At 36.4% G+C, this 16,728-nt stretch overlaps 1 protein-coding gene across 2 annotated transcripts; it reads right to left on the minus strand.

Annotated features, from left to right (window-relative positions):
- Positions 1-6,068: 6,068 nt before the first annotated feature.
- LOC126824146 (2-methoxy-6-polyprenyl-1,4-benzoquinol methylase, mitochondrial) lies at positions 6,069-16,603 on the minus strand. Of its 2 annotated transcripts, none has more exons than XM_050553319.2 (7): positions 16,403-16,603; positions 15,508-15,657; positions 14,145-14,390; positions 13,271-13,377; positions 12,886-12,974; positions 12,078-12,189; positions 6,069-6,248 (listed from the first exon to the last, which is right to left on the minus strand). In XM_050553319.2, the coding sequence occupies exons 1-7, from the start codon at positions 16,584-16,586 to the stop codon at positions 6,147-6,149; spliced, it is 990 nt and encodes a 329-aa protein (XP_050409276.1). In that variant the 5' UTR covers positions 16,587-16,603; the 3' UTR covers positions 6,069-6,146. The 2 variants fall into 2 exon arrangements, with proteins under 2 accessions (XP_050409276.1, XP_050409277.1); XM_050553320.2 differs by lacking the exon at positions 16,403-16,603 and adding an exon at positions 16,248-16,328.
- Between the last annotated feature and the right edge of the window lie 125 nt (positions 16,604-16,728).

Raw genomic sequence — 16,728 nt, forward strand, 5'->3', positions numbered from 1 at the left:
CCGACCTCTCAAAATCATGAATATTCACCAAAACCTGGCAGAAAATATATTATCAAACCCCTTTCTTCGATTCTACACCAAAAATCGCCATTCAAAAGGGGGAAAAGGGAAAGGGAGAGAAAGACTAAAAATAACTTTCCCCCTACATTACGGCGTAGAAATATTTGGTGATCTGTGTGTGTAAAATGTAGCCATTGCGCATGTAACTAACTATAAACTTCGAGGCGAGAGTCGCCGTTAAGCAAGTCGCCGAAAAACGCGCCGATTTTTTCGGCGCGTGGCTTAACGGCGACTCTCGTGTTGTGAAAGTCGCGGGTCGAAGATAAGGTAGTACGACGAAAAAGTCGCCGATCGGCGCCTTTTTCGTCGTGCTGGCTTAACGGCGACTCTCGTGTTGTGAAAGTCGCGGGTTGAAGATAAGGTAGTACGACGAAAAAGTCGCCGATCGGCGCCTTTTTCGTCGTGCTGGCTTAACGGCGACTCTCGCGTTGTATCTAGAAACCCGCCGATCTAAATGGACGCTTTCAGCCACCATAATTTTGCGTAAAATTTAAAATGTTAATCATTGACCTCAGCCACTTTCACCTAATAAACATCCACACCAAGTTTTAAACATTCTACCTCAATTAAAATCAGAGCGATGTTCCAAAGACTTGGCTGGCCAATGAAATTGCGTATCGCTAGCCTACTTAGCCTAAGCGGAAAATTGTCTCCATCGAACTTAGTCAAGGTTTTGAATGAATCTATAGGCCTACCCCGAGTTTCATCACTACTGAATTAGAACCAAAGTTATCGTGTTCCAAAGTCTCAACCAATAAAGTTGCTTAAATCTGCTTAGCCTTAGTGGAAAATGTGCAGGATCGAACACTGTCACGGCATTCACATATATGCCTATAGATGGACATTTACACCAAGTTTGAACATTCTATACCCCGATTAGAAAGAGTGTTGTGTTCCAAAGTCTCGACCAATCAGACTAAATGAAATGAAATGGAGTTTAACGTCCTACTGTTCTGCTCCTAACCTGGGCTAATGAAGACGGGCATACGCCATACAGTGTGCTATGAAGGAAATTTTGCCCGGACAGCGGCACTACGGCCTACTCTTATATCGAATTCCAACTGCCAAGGGATCTTTTACGTGCACGCCGATGTGTACACGGGACCTCGGTTTTTCGTCCCATCCGAACGACTAGACAGCTTTCCTTGTCAGCCCCTCCGGCCGTCATCACTGACAAGGGAGAACCACGCCGGAAAATCTGGATGAACTTTCTCGGCCAATGCAGGGATCGAACACCCGACCTCCAGGCTAGCGAGCTACAGCGTCTTACCCACGTGATCCCCCCAATCAGACTAGGCTTAAGTAGAAAATGCTCACCATCGAACTTAGTCAAGGTATTGATGTATTAATGAAACTACTACACGAAGTTTTACCACTCTCAGTCTCATCCAATTAGAATCAAAGCTATCGCCCCGGCTCCAAAATCCCATGTCCGGACGAAGTTACACCAAACTACCTTGGTGTGCTTTTTGTTCGTGATTTAACTGAATATTTTCTACGTGTATGTCTACCAGCTAATAAACAAAAATTGTGTGGGGGGGGGGGGGGCAGGGCCCCCGTTCCATTGACCACGAATTTTAATTCACGGAACATGAAAACTTCTATTATAGGCTAGGCCTATTAACCATAATTTAAACTGGTGGATTTGGAATCAATTTTGGTCCGAGAGGTCCATGTTAAGTGCTTCTGACTCTGTTTGATTAAGCTCCATTCCATACATATTTTTATTCCGGATTGTTCTTCCGTAAGACGCCTTAGACGGGCAACTAGCTAGACGTAATAATTATAGGCTTATTATTATACACGGTCCATGTTATAACTTATACATTTTTTTTAATCTGTTCAGTTTTGACCTACAAGAAAACAGACTAGAAAACGTGTTAGGCATGTTTTAGAATCCCGTTGAGGAGTGGTCATTTGCTTTGGTTACCGAAATCTGGCAATATTCCAATCTTGTCAGTTATGGATACTGTCTTTTGTGTTGTATGTCTAATTATTATGAATGGGTCCAAGCTTGTTTGAAGTTATCTGAAACCAGCAATAAATGCCTTGGTAACCTACAGAGCACGCGCTTTTCGTTGATAGAAACCACTGCGGGAAGACTAAAAGTAGCCAATGGCTACACAGAAGCCATCCAATCAGAATTGAGGTCCAGTGTCTTTAATAGCGAACGTTATATTTCTGTATTCATTAGAGACACAGACAGTGCCAGTTGTTGGGAAGGATATTATATTTTGCATTGAAAAAAATTCAAGACAAATTCAGGTGAGTTATTATAATATTGTTTTTCTCTATCATAACGAAGTAGTCATTAATATCAGTCGAATTATAATCCCAAAAAAGAATAGACGCACTTTACTACTAGCCTACTACGTAGTAGTAGGAATAGGAATCAGGGACAGGATGGGCTAGATCTACCAAAAAAATTGAAATATTTTGTAGAATTATTCAGTTATTAATATTATATTAGATCTATTGAGCTATCTGATTATATCTCTACGTCATACCAATTGCCATAGTCACTAAGTCGGTTCTCCGTGTAGGCAGTTGATTCCAACCATTCTAATAAACCAGGCAGTCCTTGTAGATAGTGGAATTTGAAATATAATCAGTTAGGCCTATTGTTAATTAAATTCAATCATTCTAGACCAAAAAAACATTCCATTGTACTAAACTGACTTATGTTTAATAGAAAAACATGTACTAATTAGACTAATCTTGTTTCTTTCAGTATGACGGAACGAAAGGCCGTTATCAAGAATGCCGATATGGCTGAAGATATGCAAACTGATTCCATTGATTGTGCATCTCAAGCCTTAGAAAAATTTAATATTGAGAAGGATATTGCTGCTTTCATTAAAAAAGAATTCGACAAAAAGTACAACCCAACATGGCATTGTATTGTTGGTAGAAACTTTGGAAGCTACGTTACCCACGAAACTAAGCATTTCATCTACTTTTATCTTGGACAAGTTGCCATTCTGCTCTTCAAATCTGGATAAATTATTTGACTGGACTTAGCAAAATATGTATATTATGGAAACAAACATTAAACTCTCTGTACAGAGCAAGGTTGCTGCAAATGTCATTGATGTAGTCATTTCATTTTATTAAACTACAAGTCGAGCAAAGCTGCTGTCAAATGTCATTGCATATAATTCTCAGTTTGTTGCTTCCGTGATTTATGTTCGATGACCTCCAAATTTATTTAACTTTTATAATTTCTATTTTGTATTTCTTACATTGTTGAGTTTTATGTATCTTGTATAAAATGTGAAGAGCAAGTATATAAAAGTGTAAAATCCTACTAATAGTTTTTAAATGCTTTTCCTCCATCTGCAATTAACACATCCCTCAAGTGCATGTGGATTCAAATGTGTTCTTTCAGGGTGCTTTTTGCATGTAATTCTCTTGGTCAACCACAGGTGCAATTGAGATTTTGCATGCATTGTGCTTGCATCCCAGCTTCTAAAGAAAATGTCATCCCATGAGATAAAGTTAATTATGGTTATCTCATAGAAAGGGGGATAACTCTTGAATTTGGTACCCAATCTTGGGGGAAAGTTTGCTTTGTTGTATCCAGTGAGTTGAAATGCCTCCAATTTATTTTGATGGAAGTCAGTTATTGGGTACCGTATGTCATTTACAGTGGCTCATTGGAACTTAGAGGATATTTTTTAAATTGTCAGGTATGTTACACTCCGCCACAAGCAGTGGCGGTCACAATGGGGGTTTGCTCCCCCCCCCCCCCAATAATTTTAGAAAATTCTACAGTGATTAAATGCCACAACCCCACTCAGTCATAAAATTGCATGTTGTAGAGTTGGAGTGATTTTTTTACCAAGCCCATCCTGCTGTAAACATACTATAAACTATAACACATGAATCAATTGGGAAGTGCTTTTTACGATATTCAAAGTTTTGAGGTAGTGGAATCTGCTGAGGTTTGCCGAATGGGATCGCTGAGTGCAGTTTGGATGATTTGGTAACGAACAGTATGTGTGAAATAGCTTTATTTAACGTCCGCTTCCAACGAAGTGATATCGCATAGTATCTGGTCAGCTCTATTTATCTTGACCAGTGTCTGAAATGCTGCAATTCCGGCAGTCTGTCACAAAATATCGTGGCGAAAATATTCATTCACTTTGAGTCACTCACTACGGATAAAGTAGTGATTTGGCGACAGGCGGTATCTGGTAAGCTCTATTTATCTCGACGCTCAATGCCGAAATATTGCCAGACTGCATTTCCGACAGTCAATTTTTCAAAATTTTCGAGGGCTTCGTTGAGGTTCGCAAGTCCGTTCATTTGACACTTTCCTCTCTGGGGTCGGATAGACTTATAGTGATCAGGCGACAGACTGCATCTGATCAGCTCTATTTATTTCTACAATCGGCGCCTGAATATTGTCAGACAGCATTTCCGACAGTCTATTTTTAAAAAATTTTAGGGGAGGTTCCCAATACCCCCACAAGGACTGGCTACTTTGGTGCTCACAAGGGGATTTCGTTGAGGTTAGCAAGTCCGTTCGTTTGACATTTTGTTCTCTGGTCGGATAAACTAGTGATCAGGCGACGGACGGTATCTGGTCAGATCTATTTATCTTGACGATCGGTGCCTGACTGAATACTGTCAGACAGCATTTGCCGCAGTCTATTTTTCAAAATTTTCTGTGGAAGGTCTCCCTTGGCGCTCGTGATTGGGCTTTGTCGCGGTTCGCAAGTTCGTTAGTTTGACACTTTACCTCAACGATCAGTGCATGAAATACTGCCAGGCTGCATTTCTGGCAGCCTGTTTTTCAAAACCTCGTGCCTTTGCCCCTTAACCTTGGACTTTGCCCCTCCAACCACCGACGGCTGGCGCCGCCACTGCCTACAAGTAAAGGATTCAGTGCATGCTCTTCTGAAAAATGTTACATGTTCTCCCCTTTTTTAAGGCAAAATTAGAAGTTTGGGTTGAGCTAATTAAAAATACCTGTAGACTAATATAGGTATTGTCTATATTCGCCAGGTCATATTCAGGAACTTAATTCTACTAACAGCAGGGCGGGAAATAGCTAAGAATAAATTTCACATAGCAATTCCTGTTTTATATAACCAATTAAATTTAAAACCAGCAATTTCAAAAATAAAGCTTACGAAATGGAGGTTCGGAATGGGCAGCAATTAGTCTTCCAGATAGTATATAAAAAAAAAACCTTAAAAGAAGTTGTCACAGATTCACAGTACTTTTGCAAAATTCTTAATAAATTACATAATTTCCCAAGGGTAGTACTCAATTTTACTCATGTCATAAGTGTTTTCTGACCAGAATTCTGCAAAATCTTCCCCCAAAGTTCAGAAAATGGCATTTCAGGGACTCTATAGATTAAAAAATTCTAAGGGGGAGCATTTCCCCTGCATCCCCCCCCACCCCACCCCACCCCAAAAAGCTTGTGGTAAATGCCCCACTAAAAAAACTCAATATGTACGCCCCTAAATAAGGACTGGGTCACACTAGTGTCGGCAGTTGATTTATCTTGCGGTTTAATATCTATAGGAAAAATCCTTTATTGTGAGGTTTCGATTCCCCGGTTGTACGTGACAAGGAGTAGGGTTGTCTGTCCAACCTCGTGGGTTTTCTCCGGATCCTCCCACTGCTAAAGACCCCTATGCGCAAGCAAATTATTGAAATAAAATTGAACCATGTGTTAGTCCCGAAATGACCTAGTTTGTGTTGAGTGGACGTTAAACCTCATTTCTCTTTTTCTATCTCCTTTATTGTGAATAGTAAAATTAGTTCAAAAAGTTGCAGATTTTTTGGCCTATGGAAAAATCCAAATAAGTCCTATTTAGTTGTCCTCAGAATTCTTCTCAAAATAGCTGACCACAAACCCAGAAGGATTTATTCTTTAAGACTTGCTAGGTTTTTGTCTTGAAGGGTCAATCCACTAGTGAGATTTTGCCTTACCTATAGGTTAGCTACAAGCAACACCATTCATTTTTATTTGATAAATTCACACAAATAACAAGTTTTCAGTAATTTATATATAAATACACTGTATTCACAAGTCTCATCTTCTATACAATTTTAATTTTTATCCTAATTTAAATTTTAAATCCAGAATGTATTGCTGTCACTCCAAATGTTATGTTTTCATATTTTGCCATTTTAAAACCTGCTTTCCTGATCATTTCAGCAAATTCCTCCTGAAAAATAAAAGAGTTAAACAGGTTACAATAGGTAAAATAATGTACCAGATTTAACACATTGTCAAGAAACATGCACTCACCTCTGCTAAAGTCATCTGGCGGTTTACAAAGGTTTTTGTAGGCAACCAGAACATTTAAAAGACAATAAAACCTGATATTTTATATGACTTCGATATCACTTCGGTGGAAGCGAACAGTAAATAAAGCTATTTCACACACACAGGTAATAAGAACTTTAATTACTTACGCTAAAACTGATCAAGAGTAATGACCATAATAGTAATTATCAAAGATAATTTAAATTTGATTGGCTTAAAGTTCTTCGTATTAGACGAAATATGTACCAGTTATCAGATAACTTTAGCTGTTAAAGTTATCTGAAATTCACAATAAACGGGGGAGAGAAAGAGAAATGGGGTTTAACGTCTACTCGACACAAACAAGGTAATTTTGGGACTAACATATGGTTCAATTTTATTTCAATAATTCACTTGCGCGTAGGGGTCTTAAGCAGTGGGAGGACCCGGAGAAAACCCACAAGGTTGGACAGACGACCCTACTCCTTGTCACATACAACCGGGCATTGGAAACCACCGTGCCACGCCAGATAGATGACTCAATGACAGACCTGATTATACAACACGCACACCCTAACCAAGGTCACAGAAGACGGGTATCCAGCTAGTAGCTAATAATCAGGAGCCCTGTTGATGGATAAATTTCAGATGTGAATGGAAAACGATTAAAATATTGTGTGATCACAAATGAGGTTCCAGGTGTGACACATGTAGAGAATTGGTTATAGTTACAGATAAAAAATTATTGTGTGATAACGATTGACATCGGCAACATTTCATTCATAGGATTATAGATAATAATTTGGGATGCCAGGCTACTTACTGGGCGTGTTATAAATAGTTATCTAGCTTATATTTTTAAGTGATATGAAAATTACCCTGCTATTTATTTTCTACATGGTGCGGTGTAGTAATAATGACCCAGTTGACAATCAAAGATTTACTGTGTTACCATGGATGTTAGACCTGTGGATAACTCAGATACAGTTATATAATACACATATTTATAACTGGTGCATTCAAATCCACAATGTTTAATAGCACAGAACAGTGGGATCTTAAACCCCATTTCATTTCATTTAATACATGTTAACCTGAATCCAATTTAATACATACACCATAACAGTTTTATGAACAATATTAACCCAGATAAGGCCAAACAAGAATATAAACATAACAGAAAATCCACAATGTCAAAGTGACTGGCAAAGTCTTTCACAACAACATAAAAAATATTAGACAAACTACCAAAATAAACCAAATGTAAAGGTGAAACAACATTATCAGCTAGGTTGGGAACCTGCCACAGATAAGCCTTAGGACAAAGTGATATAAGTTGTTCCAGAAAGAATAAAGATAGGTTGCCAGACAACATAACATACGCCCACGTACAGCAGCTCAGTTGTCGGGAAAGTCAACAAGGGTTGTCGCATATTTTCTCCTTTTGTCAGAAATGAAAACATTTTTAACACACCATGACTAACAACCCATTCAGCTTCTAGTTCTGTCCTGTTCTAACATTCAGCATACAAAACATTTAATATCAATTGCCATAATCATTGGAAATCATTGAAAATTGATAGGCTTCTTCATCTCATGACCTTAAACACTGTATTAAAGTCAATTGGATATTAACTTAGCCTCTAAAGCGTCCACAAGATTTTTTTGAGTGATCAAGGGCCATAACTATGGCAGTAATTGTCAGAAATCATTGAAAATCAATAGGATTCTTCAGCTCATGAACTTAAATGTTGTGTATAAATCGGATATTAACTTTAGTCCGTAGAGTGTCCACAAGCAATTGTAGAGGCAGGACCAACAGACGGATGGACGGTGGCGACAGTAATACAGGGTTCCTGCAGTCCTTGAAAATCCTTGAATATCCTTAAATTTAAAATTTCATTTTCAAGGTCTTGAATATCCTTGAATTTCGTGGAAATAGGAAAATATCCTTGAATTTCAGTTGAGATCTTTAAGTTTGTTTCAAATGTCTTCAATTCCTTTTAAATATGAGATAATAACAATAGTTGGTAATGTTTTGGTTATTTTTAAGATGAAAACTTTAGGCTAAAAAATGTCCTTGAAAATCCTTGAATTTGACATATATTTATCCTTGAATATCCTTGAAAAAATGTTTGACGAAGCTGCGGGAACCCTGTAATATACGACCCCATTTAAATGTGGGCCTAAAAAATTGAAATGAAATGGGGGTTTAATGTCCTACTGTTCTGCTCTGACTGGGCTAATGAAGACAGGCATACGTCACACAGTGTGCTATGAGGGAAATTTTGCCCAGGCAGCGGTACTATGGCTTACACTTTTATCGAATTCCAACTGCCAAGGGATCTTTAACGTGCATGTCAATGTATACACAGAACCTTGGGTTTTTTTCCCATCTGAATGACTAGACAGATGTCTTTGTCAAGCCCTCCGTCTAGCACCACTGAATTTAAAACCACGCCAGAAACTCCTGATGAACTTTCTCGGCTAATGCAGGGATCAAACACGCGACCTCCAGGCTAGCAAACCAGCGTCTTACCCACTTAGCCACCATGGCTCCCCTCCAGCCCCATACCCGGCCATATACACAACACCTGTCACAATTTGTTGCTATAAGGCCAAAACAGCTAGAGTCTAAAAGGGAAACTATGTCCAAATGAAATTTAGAATAGAGAGAACTATAATGGCATAGAAGGATAACAAAGAACCCCCCACAAAGTCAGGACCTGCAGTAGTTGACAAGACAACTAAGCAGACGTAAACAGTGCTAACTTTATCTAAGGTATTAGATTGAGCTGTAAAAAATGGGGCTGGGATGCAACCAGGGGCCCCAAAATTAAAGGGGCTTCAAATTAGTTCAAACCTTGTTTTATACTGAATTATATAATTATTTCATTTATTATGTTGTATATATTTCTTCCAAATAAGTCTATCTATATACCATACTGACATACAAATTTGGAGTGTGTTGGACAAACTATTTTAGTTCTACTTTCAGATACATTGATTTTTACAATAATCAATTTTTTAACGAAACAGATGGTGGCTAATCCAAGTTTGTTTTGAAAAGAAATAAAATATTTTATCGATGTCATGTGAATTATCTTCTGATATAATTTACAATTCACACAATTTGAAAATACTGCAATTATTTGATGCTTTCCTAGGCATTGTAACAATGTTTCAGCATAGGTCCCAACTCCATTTGATGGTCCTTTATAGGAAATATAATGTAACAGTATTGTAATGTAACAGATATTTCTGTGGAGAGGTTTGGTCATCTCTATTGCAAATTCACTGATTTTTCAGTTCTTAGGAGATGATACACCTTGCTTTGATCTAAGATTGTATGGGTAGTGTGTAAGACCTCACCCCTGCCCCAATATGGCTATAGAATATTATCCATTTTTTTTTTCTGTGTTATGAGAATATTCAGTTAGGGGATATTGTCCAACCATATTGTAGGGTTTTTTTGCTAGGTCACCAGCATAATATCGGTTTTTTTTAGGAGAGGGGATCAAGGGGGCAGTTTACCAAACACCTCTACACTTTAACAACCATTTAGGCAATTTTCAAATTTTGTAATCCACTCCAATCCCACATACCACAGTACCCTCACATTATAGTAGAAGTAATTTCAGTTAATCAAATTTCGTGGATCGAGAATTTTTAAATACATTTATTTATCAAAAAAAGCAATCTAAATCTCATCTCTAATATTTCTCTTATGATGTATTTTAAATATATCCTTCTTGCTATAAATAAATCTGTATAATGGTTATGATTAATATTTTTCATGTTATCAGCTTAAGTTACATGTAATGGAACCCCACCTGTTCCCATTAACATAGATATCAGTCTCTTATCTCACAAAAATAAACATATGAAGTCTTGTCAGAACACCTTACTCTGGTAAAAACATTAACTAATAAAACTCATCATGTAACACTTTTATTGCATAAGCAGACGTGTCAAGGAAACACATACACCTTTCAGTGAATAATGGACTGATCCAAAATATGTATTTGTGAAATGCCCTCATGAAACAGAGGATGAGTCTAATTATTCAAAAAGGGAGTTCTTGCCAAAATAAATAAATAAACATTCAATATTTTCAGGTACTGCTGAATATTCTAGTATAAAATGTTAATTTCTTTTAACTGCTAGTTTGGCTTCATTCCAAATATTTGATAACGCTCAAATCCAATGAGATTTCCAACCAGGATATTGGAGTAGAGGTGGATATGTGCCCTCCCTTTTGTAAAAGTGCCCTCCCTGAAAAAGTACCTTTGCATTTCAAAAGAGTTACCTCATATTATACTCATGGAAATACTGTGACAATGTCATCATTGCCCTAATGACAATATTGTGTCCTCTTTTCCTGCTGCCCTTCCATTGTTCCAACCAAATCCTGTAACCGGCACCATCAATCACTCCTGGACCGCTGGTATTTCTTTTATTTCGGTTTTGATTTTAAAAAGATTGCAGTTTACTACCATATGGCCACAATTCCGCATTTAACCCCCGCATTTAAACAGTCAGGGGTGGACTGGGTAGCTCTAAACCCTAAGACCAACTGGATTCATTGACCCCCAATGAATATTTCTGGCAACATTTCAACAATGGTTCTCTTGTCTTTATCAACCATTCTTTGCTTGATAAAGACGAGATAACCCTCATCAAAACGTCAACATAAATTAAACTTTCAAGTAACAAGTATCCCATATAATTGTGTCATGTGTCATTCTCATTCAGTTACTACATGCCACTCAAACAATTTGTGACATAACGTGAAAATCAGCTTAATTCACTCTTTTCGCACCTTATACTCAAAGATCATTTTTCTCCTCGGATTTAGGCCACTATATTTTTCATTTGAAGCAAAAATTAAATTTAAATTAAATTAAAACCTGTGCTGAAATCGTGTATGTTGTACTAAAATGTAGGTGACTATCTGTGGCCCTGTAATTGTATGTATATAATTATAAGTTTCCAGTATTGAAGATTGTAACATCTGAAGGGAAATACCAGTCACATAAACATATATGATCCTTTGAAGGAAAAAACCCAACAAAATACTGGTTAATAAAACCCTCCTATCAGACATATTCCTGAAGCAATGGCCCGAGAAATCCCTCTCTGGCCATTGCTGGATTAGCTCCTGATACTTGTGCTTTGGAGGGAGTGTGTCTATTCTTCCCATTCAATCAACTCTATAGTATCCCCAAGCACAGCAACATGACAGCCCTTCTTTTAATCAGGGGCCTTCCCTAAAACTTTGGACATTGATTTAAGGTATTAAAAACGGTGAAAGTGTTGTTTGTCTCAAAACAATATTGTTTACATTATATCAGTTTGTCACACAATTAGTTTTTCTGCAATATTCTGCTATGCATATGCACTGGTTAATTGGGCATAATAAAATCGTGAGTCATGACCTAACGTTATGTAAACACATTTGGTCCAATTTGGAGCTCTGTTTGGTATTGTTACGAAGTTAGCTATTGGTTGTTAATCAGACTATTGACCAGTCATAATTTAGAACAAGAATTTGCTTTCTTTACAGCAGTGAGTAGTGGGATTAGCTCTAATCAAACGAAACACTGCGCGGAGTATGCCTATTAGATTCTTTTTTAAGGATTGTCTGAGAACCAGAAATGTTTTTGTATATAACCTAAAGTGAGCCAAACCCAAACCACTGGATGATAGCAATTAAAAATTCTGATAAAAAATTGAGAATATTTTCTACCTGTTTCGGAAATTGTCTGATGCTTTCAACTAGATATTGATAAGATTTCCAGTCTTGAGCTAGGACCTGGCCCATCACAGGTATCACTTGAAAAGAATAACTATCATAAAGTCTGAAACAAAAAAATACATTGGTCTTGACAAAACTGGTGATTTTTATAAATTGTAAAAGTTTTTGAAACCAAATATCTTTGCCTGAATATTCTTTAATATGAATTTAAATCAGGAGTTTGGAGCATTAATATCTCACAAAAGAAATACACATACCATTATGTGCAAATAAAGCTTATGGATGACCGATGGAGACACTATGGCTGCGTCATATGGCACTGGCATACTAACATGGAGGTCCTGGATTCTCCAGCCCGGTTTCTCTTTGTCCGTGATGCAGGAAAAACGAAATGGAATAATAAAACAAAAATCTGATGTCCCTTGTATACCATTGGCAGGACATTAATGGTCCCTTGGCAACGTAGTTAGAAATCAGTATGATAGGAGGCTTCAGTGCCACTGTCATTACAGGAAAGTAAGACACTAAACTCCATTTCATATTTTGCAAAATTGAACGTAATTTGAGAATAATGGTTTAAAGTAACAACATAGGAGATAAAAGTTTTTTCATAAATAAATGCCCTGATTACGACTGAACACTCAACAAGCAGATAAAATTAGACTGTAGTTTGTTTAAGGATTAACTTCAAAATATCTAAATCAATGCTGGAAAACTATAAAATCAAATAGATCTAATATTTTTCAGTATTCTGAGTATCAGATTATCCCTCGAAAAAAAGACAATTGAATCTACTTACTGCTGTATTAAAGGATTGGTCACATGACTAAATTCTAAACACATAAATCTACCACCAGGTTTTAATACTCTATAAGCCTCTTGTAACACCTGGATAGATTATAAACAAATAGACACATTCAAGGCATGTTTCATTGCTACAAATCCAAATCTCGATTCTTTCTAAATACAGAATCTATATTGTTTGTTTCCTAAAGATTATCAATCCAGACATAGACACATCCAGGTGTGTTTGATTGTTGCAACAAATCACATCTAGATTCTTTACAGCTTCAGTATGCATTTTTTTTCTATCCTAAATCTGAATCCAGACTCATAAATATTATACAAAAAATGCCAAAGTAGCCAAATTATTTCATCAAGAAACCAAGCAAAATGAAGCCTACCTTATCTATATGTGTACAGTTTCTGATACCATAGGCTATAGTATACACATCATATTTATTACTTTCTAGAGGTAAATTCTCAGCATTACCTTGGATAAAACAAGTCTCTGAAATACAAATTAAATACTTCATTTTATATAAGAAAGAGTTTTATCTCACATCAAACGAAACGAATTGCAATAGGTTTTGGACCATCCAGGCTAAGAAAGGCGGGATTATGACATGAAGTGTGCCATGAGGGAAATTTAGTCCGGACAACAGTGTTTTCTCCTGCTCTTTATTAAATTCCAACTGCCAAGGGTTCCTTTAGTGTATGCCATTCATCATCTGTTTATTCATGCCGTTTACAAGAATACATTTGTACAATTACCATACTAATTCTCATGATACGCATATCTAAATTTTAACATTACTGTAAGCTAACAGTAACTTGATCATTCTACCGAAGTAAGCAGAGATTTTCTAGTTCTAATGTGAATGCTGCTTCTTCCATCTCTCCTTGTGTATCACTGCATTCATTTCTTTCTCATTCATAAAATAATTAATTTGACAAATCTTTAAAATTAAACAGACAAATAAATGGGAACCATTTCCTGATAACAATGAATCAATTTACGATTGTTCAGGGCTATTTATCAGGGTTGTGTAAATCATAAATGAGCCTTCTAGACATTTCTGAATTCAATCCTAAACATTTAATAGGGTTACTTCCCTTTACTGTGGGAAATATTAGGACCATTTTATTGTTTATTTTTAAAAATAAAAATAGATCATATGGCTCATTTCATGTCAAAGAAGCTCAGAACCAAAGTTTTATTTTTATATGGCCTAAGTGTGTGTATATATATATATGTGCTGACTTACAGTACTGTACCTGATGAAAAACCTAAATTTTCTGCTTTTGATTTTCCTACGTCTAACATAGCTTGATTTATATCACAAACTGTTACAAAACTTTTTGCTTTTTCCGTCTTGCCTTCTCCAGATTCAGAGGTTTCATCTAATTCTGAAATGCTTCGTAATTCTGGAGGAGTTTCTACATCAAATTGTCTGTTTTGATTATTATAATTTTCACTTTCTTCATTTCTAACATAATTCAAAAATCTAAATGCTATATCACCTGTAACAAAATTTTAGGAAAGGTCAATAAAAAAGATATTAGACATGGTTACCCCTTGTCAGTGATGCAGGACGGACAGCCTGATAAGGACAGTTGTCTAGTCGTTCAGATGGGACGAAAAACCAAGTTCCCGTGTACAAATTGGCATGCACGTAAAAGATCCCTTGACAGTTTGAATTCGATATAAAAGTAGGCCGTAGTGCCACTGTCTGGACAAAATTTCCCTCATAGCACAATGTATGACGTATGCTCATCTTCATTAGCCCAGTTCGGAGCAGATCAGTAGGACGTTAAACCCCAATTCCTTTCATTTCAGTAGATACTGCTTGTGTGATATCTTTCATATTCAATTTTAGATATTGCTTTACATGAATTTGATTTATACCCAAAGAAATATTTTTTTTTATTTGTGTGTGTCAGAAAAGGTTAGGTGATAAATAAATCTCATACTCTTCTCTATTTGTCCAGCATTTACATTACCTGAATGAAACGTGCCATCAACAAAAGTTAGAGATATAAGTTTTAAATAGTTATTGGAAAATATTGGAGGGATATGTTTTAAATAGTTATTGGAAAATATTGGAGGGTTGATATATATTAAATAGTTATTGGAAAATATTGGAGAGATGATTTGTTTTAAATGTTCTTTATTGTTACAGATATATCACGATATATCATAATTGTTTTGATCTTATGACTAATCTTGAGTCTAGTTCAACCTATATCATTATTCTCCCCACTCGAAGTGACAGCTTCTTGAATACAGAAACCGGAAATATTTTTAATACCAGTATATAGAACAACAAATTTTTCTTGAATTTGAATAAGGTATAATTTATATTTCAATAAAACTTTTAATGAATGAAATGAAAAAATTATCACAGAACAGATTATAAATTTTGAAAATATGACTAGAAACTTGGCCTGTACTTGACTTGGTATCATTTTAGTGTAGTACCATAATATACAGTACCCAAATAATGTGGGTCAATATGTACCCAGCTTGACTCATTTGCTTGTGCATGACTGAAGAGAAAAAACAAAACCATCCAAACAATAACATCAGTCTTAACTAATTCTGTGTTCGCCTTAGAATGGCATATTGGTTAATACACACCTGTCCCTCCAGCAACATCTACTAATTGCGTTCCTGGTGTTGGTGCCATTTTGCTTATAAAATAATCCTTCCATAATCTATGTATTCCAGCACTCATGGCATCATTCATCAGATCATATTTACTTGCAACATTTTCAAAAACTTTATACACTGCAGCAGAAGAAAAAACAACCCACAAACATGTAAAGCAAAATAATGATATTTAAAAATTTAACTTCAGTTTTAACTTAAAAATAAGCTTATATGTTAGATTTTGTATTATGTTTTATAGACCAGTGCTCCAAATCAGTTCATTTGTTCACAACATTAAATAAACATTTTGAATTTATATTTTGATATTTATTTGGAAATATGGTGTATCAATGGTAAATTCTTATTATAATGAGAGAGAGAGAGAGAGAGAGAGAGAGATGGGAATTAAAGTCCACTCGACACAAACCAGGTCATTTTGGGACTCATACATGGTTCAGTTTTATTTCAATAATTCGCTTGCACGTACATAGGGGTCTTTAGCAGTGGGAGGAAACCGGAGAAAACCACGAGGTTGGACAGGCGACCCTACTTCTTGTCACGTACAACCGGGGATTCGAAACCACCCTAGTTGACTCAATGACAGACCTTATGATACAGCGCACACATGCTAACCATTCGGCCACCCCCACCCCCCCAATATTATAATTAGAATATGGGTATGACCTCAAATAGTTTGTGAAGCTGACGGTTAGATAAATTTGATTTACCGAAAGTTAGGCTACTTGTAATTTCTTCACGATATACACGCCAAAGTAAGTAGCAACACAAACTGTATTGTGGCATATAAAATAAACTCATAAAAATTCCACTACTTTCGATTTATTCACCCGGTAAAAAACGCAAGAATCTGGAAGTTTGTTACCTCTTTCTTCCTTTTCATCTTCGGGAATATTTTCATATCCAAAATGGGTTTGCGAGGTGTGATCCCCACCACTAACCTTTGAAATGGATATTGATCTTTTACATTTTGAAATATTTGTTCTTATATAATTGCTAAAAATGTTATTTATTAGCGCAGAACTTCGTCTCACCATGGGCGCAGCCATTTTTGGGAAGAGTCATTGTGGTATAGGCCTATATACATTCGACATCTAATTCCGTAAATACGTATTTGAAAAATTGAATTAAATTCCAAATGACTACTCTGTTAAGGATTAATAGCCATTGCCGTCACTGAGAAACTAAAAA

This window comes from Patella vulgata, chromosome 6 (assembly GCF_932274485.2).
Source record: "Patella vulgata chromosome 6, xgPatVulg1.2, whole genome shotgun sequence".
Classification (NCBI taxonomy): Eukaryota; Metazoa; Mollusca; class Gastropoda; family Patellidae; genus Patella; species Patella vulgata.

Coding starts and splice junctions, on each gene's coding strand:
- LOC126824146 (XM_050553319.2), bottom strand. CDS start 16,586: ATGGCTGCGCCCATGGTGAGACGAAGTTCTGCGCTAATAAATAACATT. Junction 15,658..16,402: donor AGATGAAAAGGAAGAAAGAG/GTAACAAACTTC, acceptor CTTCTGCTGCAG/TGTATAAAGTTTTTGAAAAT. Junction 13,378..14,144: donor AAATTTAGGTTTTTCATCAG/GTACAGTACTGT, acceptor TTTGTATTTCAG/AGACTTGTTTTATCCAAGGT.